Genomic DNA, 7,179 nt, shown 5'->3' on the forward strand with positions numbered 1-7,179 from the left:
CTTTAGCGACAAGTCTTGCTTTATATTTGTCAATTGATCCATCTGCTTTCATTTTCCTTTTGAAAATCCATTTACATCCCAAAGGCTTATTTCCGGGAGGGAGGTCTACTAATTCCCAAGTATGATTTTATAGTATGGATTCAATTTCACTATGAACAGCTTCTTTCCAATATGAAGTTCCGGTTGATGACATAGCCTTCTTAAACTTTTGAGGTTCATTTTCTAACAACTATGTTAGAAAATCAAGCCCAAAGGAGGTTGACGTCCTAGCCCTCTTGCTTCGTCTAGGTTGTTCATTTATAGATTCTTGATCTATAGTCTCTTCGTTTTCACGAGATCTCTTTTGTGAATTTGATTCACCTTGCATGTTATAAGGAAAAGTATTTTCGAAAAATGTAGCATCCCTTGATTCAATAATTGTATTAACATGCATATCAGGTATTTCAGACTTATATACCATAAATCTGTACGCATTACTATGGTAGGTATAACCAATGAATACACAATCAATGGTTTTATGTCCTATCTTAACCCTTTTAGGTTTAGGAACTACTACCTTAGCCAAACATCCCCATACCTTCAAGTATTTATAATTAGGTTTGTGACATTTCCATACTTTATAAGGTATCTTTTGCGTTTTTCGATGTGGTAGTTTGTTAAAAATATAGTTGGCAGAAAGCAAGGCTTCCCCCCACAAGTTCTGCGGTAATCCAGAACTTATTAACATAGCATTCATCATCTCCTTCAATGTTCGATTCTTGCGTTCAGCAATACCATTAGATTGAGGAGAATAAGGCGCGGTGATGAATAATTCCGTGTTCCGAACAGAATTTCTCAAATGGTGAATCATATTCACCACCTTTATCACTTCTTATGGCCTTAATCTTTTTGCTAAGTTGATTTTCAACTTCTAACTTGTAGTGTTTAAACACTTCAATTGCTTCGTCTTTGCTTTTGAGCAAATACACATAAGAATATCGAGTACAATCATCGATAAATGTGATAAAGTACTTATTACCTCCCCTAGTTTGAACAAATTTTAAATCACATATTTCGGTGTGAATTAAATTTAGGGGTTCGGTACTTCTTTCAACAGAACGAAAGGGTAGACGTGACATTTTGGCTTCTACACATATATCGCATTTGTGATTAGGATTTAAATCACACTTTGGTAATAAATCTAATTTGATTAGTCTACGCAAAGTGTTATAACTTGTATGTCCTAATCGTTCATGCCAAATGTTAAATGACTCAAGCAAGTAAGAAGAAGATATATTCTTATTCATAATTGGAGGTACAACAGTCATTACATTCAATTTAAAGAGCCCCTCATTCAGGTAGCCTTTTCCTACAAACATTTCATTCTTTGAGAGTACAAATTTGTCCGAGACAAATACTAGTTTAAACCCATTCTTACTTAGTAGAGAACCAGATATCAAGTTTTTCCTAATATCAGGCACATGAAGAACATTATTCAGAGTGAGCTCTTTTCCACTTGTCATTTTCAGCACTATCTTCCCATGTCCTTCTACCTTGGAAGATGACGAGTTTCCCATGTAAAGATGTTCATCATGATCCATTGCTTTGTAGGTAGAGAACATCCCACGGTTTGAGCATATGTGACGAGTAGCTCCAGTATCTACCCACCACTCTTTAGTGTTTCCAATTAAGTTGCATTCAGAGACGACCGCAGAAAGATTCATGTCTTGTATCTTATCAGTGAGGTTCTTATGTTCTGTTACATTGGCCTGGTTAGTTTTTCCCTTCACATTTTTTGGCTTTCGACAATCCTTGGATCGATGTCCTGCCTTGCCACAATTGTAACAGTTGCCTTTAAAATTTTTAGCAGTTTTTGAAGAACCAATTTATCCCTCCCCATTGTGCTTCCTCTTTTTGTTTGTCTTGAAGCCTCCTTCTACAATGTTGGCTTTTGATTCCATCGAATTAGATGCACCATTCCTTTTTTCAGTTTTGCGATTGTCTTCTTCTATTCTCAATCGGACAATGATATCTTCACGTTTCATTTCCTTCCGCTTGTGCTTGAGATAATTCTTGAAATCCTTCCATGAAAGTGGTAATTTCTCAATTAGTGTAGCGACTTGGAATGATTCACTTAGTTTCATTCCTTCTGCATGGATATCGCTAAGTATGATCTGAAGTTCTTGAACTTGGGATATGACGGTCTTGTTGTCAACCATTTTATAATCCAAAAAATGACCGAAAATGAATTTCTTCGTGCCGGCATCTTCGATTTTGTACTTTGTGTCCAAAGATTCCCACAGTTCTTTTGTGGACTTAGCATTGCAGTACACATTATATAATGTGTTATCCAGTCCATTAAGCACATAATTTTTGCAAAAGAAATCAGAATGCTTCCATGCATCAACCGCAGCCAATTTTTCAGCATCACTGTCTTGCTCGGTATATGAAGGCACGTTTTCTTTGAGAAATTTAGCTAGATTTAATGTCGTCAGATAAAAAAGTATTTTTTGTTGCCAACGCTTGAAATCTGACCCATTAAACTTTTCTGATTTTTCCCCGATCGTATTCGGGAGTGTGGTACCAGAAGTTGCCATTTTTGAATGCAATCAGAAGATTAACGGTAAGAAGGAGTAGAAATAGAAACAAATAATAATTGAAAAAAGAAAATTCGTTTTAAGATTGTTGTTTCTGGAGTTTGAAGTTACTCCTTCGAAAAAATTCCGACAGAATCACTTGAATGTAATGATTGATCAACAGGATCTAAAGTTGTAATTCGAGCCCACCGACTTCACGATATTTCCTTAAAACGAATTTGCTGCCTTCAATGGTGCTAAAAGCGTCCAGCAATCGTTTCCCAAGATAGAACAAATTTTCGTCTCCTACGGAAGCAGCACTGCAGTCTGTAGGAGTTCCAACGAACTCAACGAAGTGCCTTTTACTTCGAGACAATATCAGAACACGAGAGAGAGGGAGATGAGATTCAAAGCAGAGAAAGTTTGCAATGAAAATGGTGTAAATTTTCTGGTAGAAAGGCTGGCTATTTATAGACTTGTTCGTGGTCATTCGAACAGTCATCACCTTTCAGACAAGCCTCAAAAATCCGAACAGACATACTGTTCTTAAAAGTCGTGTCTGTACAGTCGGTTGTTTGGTCGGTAAACAGTTGACTGTTTGGTCGGTAAACAGTCGAAACAGTCGACTGTTAAAAGAAAATAAAACACCCGGAATAAGCCAAAATTTAAATTTCATTTTGTACCCAAGAATTTGATTATTTACAATTTGGCCCAAAATTTTAAATAAATTTTGTCCAAAAAGTTAATATAGGGTAAAGGTTCACCCGGACCCGCACCAGACTCGGGCACATGCCGAGCCGGCCGGGCCGACGGACGGCGGCGGCGCGCGCGTGTGGGTTTATGACCGAACCCAATAGGATATAGGTCTTCCCCCTTCCAAAAACTATTGGTTCCCCTTAGGGCCCAAACATAATTCCAAACTTCCACCTTATAAACCAAACCAAAGTTTTCTAATTTTTCTATGTGGGATAAGTGTTTGGCAAATAAAATTCTTCCATAATCCTTAGTTTATGTGGGTTACTTTAACACTTAATATTTTATTCAATTTTAAATGGTTTTCGATAAATAAATATATCACGTTAATCATCTCGCGGAGTAGAACGTGAATATGCTAGGTCCCGTATTATTTAAAAGGTGGGTCCCACTGAAATTTGGGCTCAAAGTTGACCCATTAACCATTTTTTCCAACAGGAACAATACTTAAGGAACTTTTAGATGCAATATTTGCTAGAGATACGGATGATAAGAAGTCAACTAATGCATACATGTTCACTTTGTGTTGTACTTGTATAAGTTGGAAATCCCAACTACAACCTGTAGTTGCACTGTTTACTACTTAAGATTTAAGATGAATATATTGCAACAACGGTCAAGTTATGGATCCTAATTTTTGTAATTATACGAAGTCAATACATGGATTGACCTTCGTCGATAAGGTCCCTGCACAGGTTGGAAGGGGAGTAGAAACCCTTTTTTCTAGGGCCCCGAACCAAAATTTCTTTAAGAATATTTGAGAAATTTCACACTTATAATTTGGACTTTGCCCTAATTTTTCTTTCTTATAAATAGAGTGCTATTATAAGGGTTCTATAAATCTTGCATATTCTTGTGTGTTTATTTTTTGTGTGATTATATTTAGTTTTTTGGTATAGAATCAGAGTTTGTAATTCTCATCAGCAACAAAAGAATTGAAGGAAGCATTGTTGTTAAAAGTGTTATTCGAAATTAATATGCTTTCTAAACTTGTAGTTGTCTATTCAAATAGTTAAAGTACTATTCACTTATGCGAAATATCCTGTTTTTCATTAGAGAACTATGCATATTAATGTTAAATACATTTTATTAGAGATATTAATTCTTAGGAATAACTGTCTCTTGAAAAAAATTCCATCCCAGTTTAATCCATCATATATGTGCTCTAAGGTACTATCAGTAAACGAGTTTAAATCCTGTTTAAAATTCTGAATGTTGAAGGTAGGTTATTTTTCTTTTATAGGTGAATACTTGGTGCCAAAAAATGGTTGAAGGAAAATATCAAAGTAGAAAGAGCGTAAATTTGCTGTGTATTAAATTCGATGATGTCAAAGTGGAGATTTGTCAGGGTATGATGCCAAAAGCCCATGGTAATAATGAGAATGGGCCTTGGCCCAAACCAATACACAGTTACCTAATAACTTCATATTGCTTGCCTAAAACTCGGATCCACGTTTAAAGTTGCTCTTTTAATGTAATGCTACTTTAGTAGTTCGCTACTCAATAGCTGTCCAAAGTCATGAGTTGCTTTAGAACATTAGATCAGATAGATTGAACAATGGTTGACAATGAGGGTATAAAAGATGCTCTCTAGTGCCTTAATCTTCATTCCTCTGATATACGTCATTTGTTTTTAGATTTTTCTCTCTTATGATTTTCTTCTCCAACTTCTAGTTGAGAGAGATTTTTTTTTCTTGGTAAGATAAACATTTTTGTTAGTGATGTAGTGAGATAGTAAATTTATATGTACGCCTTTTCGTTCAGTTCATTGAAGCAACTCACATGAGTTTGTTGGGTCAGTTGTTAGGGTTTTGACAATGAAACCAAAAAAGAGTAAAATTTGTTTGGAGCCCAGATCTGTGATATTTCTTGGTGCCATCATAATTGGAAATACGAAATGCTTCTGGAGTTATATTAAATATACTAAGATTTGTTATAATAACGTTATTTACTTCACAGATCTCAAGCCTAAGTTGTGCTTGCACGATCAACACTGTGGCAACCATGTTGGTTCACATTTTTTGCATGCTGGGCTCGAACCTCGCACATAGACTAATGTAAAAATTAAGAACTTATTCAAATTTTACATTAATGTTAAACAGAAGAAGGAAAAAGAAGGAAAAAAAAATTCCAAAAGACCAAACTATTTTAGCAAAAGCAAGTGGGCAATGCCTCAATACCCTGCCCAATTCACACTCTCCACTTTAGGTCACCTTTAGACAAAATAAATATAGAGAATGGGAGAAGACAACAAGCTAATTGCATCAAGAGTACCATAATAAAACAGACTTGACCACGTTATCCTCAAATTATATTTGCCCCCTCTAAGATTATATGAGTGCTTAAAGAGATATGCCGGCAAATGATTTATAGGATTTAAACAAGCCTTTAAGAAGAAGAACACTTGAGCACTTGTGTTTTGTTCCAAAAATTTGAAAAATACTAAAGATTTAAATGTGAGATTGATGCATTGATTTTGATTGAAGGATTTGACAAATTGATAATTGAAATTTATCGTCTATTTATAAATTTTTTTCCATCTTGGGATTCCACGTAAATCTTTGTATTTTTTTATTTTGTTCTTGTTTATTTTATTATTGTTATAATCTTCTAGTCAATTGCGTAACATATTTTCTCATTTTGGCTTTTGTTTTAGGAATCGATGGCTTCAAATTCAAATTTTGTGCAGGCAGCTATTCCACGTTTCGATGGCCATTATGACCATTGGAGTATGCTAATGGAGAATTTTCTACAGTCAAAGAAGTATTGACCAATTGTTGAGTTTGGAATTGATGTACTTGCACCAAATACAGTTTTGATGGATGCCCAGAAAACAGAGTTAGAAGTGCGAAAGCTAAAAGTTGAATGTAAAAAATTACCTTTTTCAGGCCATTAATCGTTCCATCTTGGAAAAAATTCTTTGCAAATAAACTTCCAAAGATATTTGGGGTTCCATGAAAAAAATATGAAGGCTCTGCTAGAGTGAAGAAGCTGGAATGCACAGCTTCAAGCTTTGAGAAAAGATTTTAAGACTCTACAAATGAAGAATGGGGAATTTGTCACTAGCTACTGTGCTAAGACTATGGAGATAAGCAACAAAATGCGATTTCATGGTGAGAAGATGGAAGATGTCACCATTGTGGAGAAGATATTACGTTCCATGACACCAATGTTGGACTATGTCTTATGTTCCACTAAAAAATCAAAAGATAGATGCATTCTCTCTTGATGAATTACAGAGTTCCTTGTCGATCCATGACCAGAAGATGAACTGAAGTTCAACTTTAGAGGATCAAGCTTTTAAGGCTTCTACCTCTACTCATTTCTCAAACTCTAAAGAAAGGGCTAGAGGTAGAGATAAAGGTAGAGAAAGGGGAGATCTAGGCAATAGAGATGGCAGCAAGTCTTTCAAGGTCAATAATGACCAATTTCAAGGCTCAACATTTTATGACCAGAAGATGAACTGAAGTTCAACTTTAGAGGATCAAGCTTTTAAGGCTTCTACCTCTACTCATTTCTCAAACTCTAAAGAAAGGGGTAGAGGTCGAGATAGAGGTAGAGAAAGGGGAGATCTAGGTAATAGAGATGGCAGCAGGTCTTTCAAGGTCAATAATGATCAATTTCAAAGCTCAACATTTTAACGAATCCAAGGTAGAGTGCTTTCGATATCATAAATTTGGACATCATCGTTCTGAATGTCTTACTAGGCTACCTAATGACAAAGAAAAGGAAGAGCAATCAAATTTTGCTACGAAGGAATTGGAAACTTTGTTGATGGCTGTTCAAGCTAATCAGGTTCCTAATTCTGATGTTTGGTATGTGGATACGGGCTGCAGTAACCACATGTGTGGAAGTAAATCTTTTTCTTTCT

General features: G+C 35.6%; 1 protein-coding gene across 1 annotated transcript; it reads left to right on the forward strand.

Moving 5' to 3' along the window:
• Positions 1-6,348: 6,348 nt before the first annotated feature.
• Positions 6,349-6,775, forward strand: LOC111411110. The gene is made up of 2 exons (XM_023041675.1): positions 6,349-6,479; positions 6,586-6,775. Exons 1-2 carry the CDS (start codon positions 6,349-6,351, stop codon positions 6,773-6,775), a joined length of 321 nt encoding a protein of 106 aa, XP_022897443.1.
• Positions 6,776-7,179: the final 404 nt, after the last annotated feature.

The sequence above is a fragment of the Olea europaea genome, chromosome 15 (genome assembly GCF_002742605.1).
Source record: "Olea europaea var. sylvestris chromosome 15, O_europaea_v1, whole genome shotgun sequence".
In the NCBI taxonomy this organism is placed as follows: domain Eukaryota; kingdom Viridiplantae; phylum Streptophyta; class Magnoliopsida; order Lamiales; family Oleaceae; genus Olea; species Olea europaea.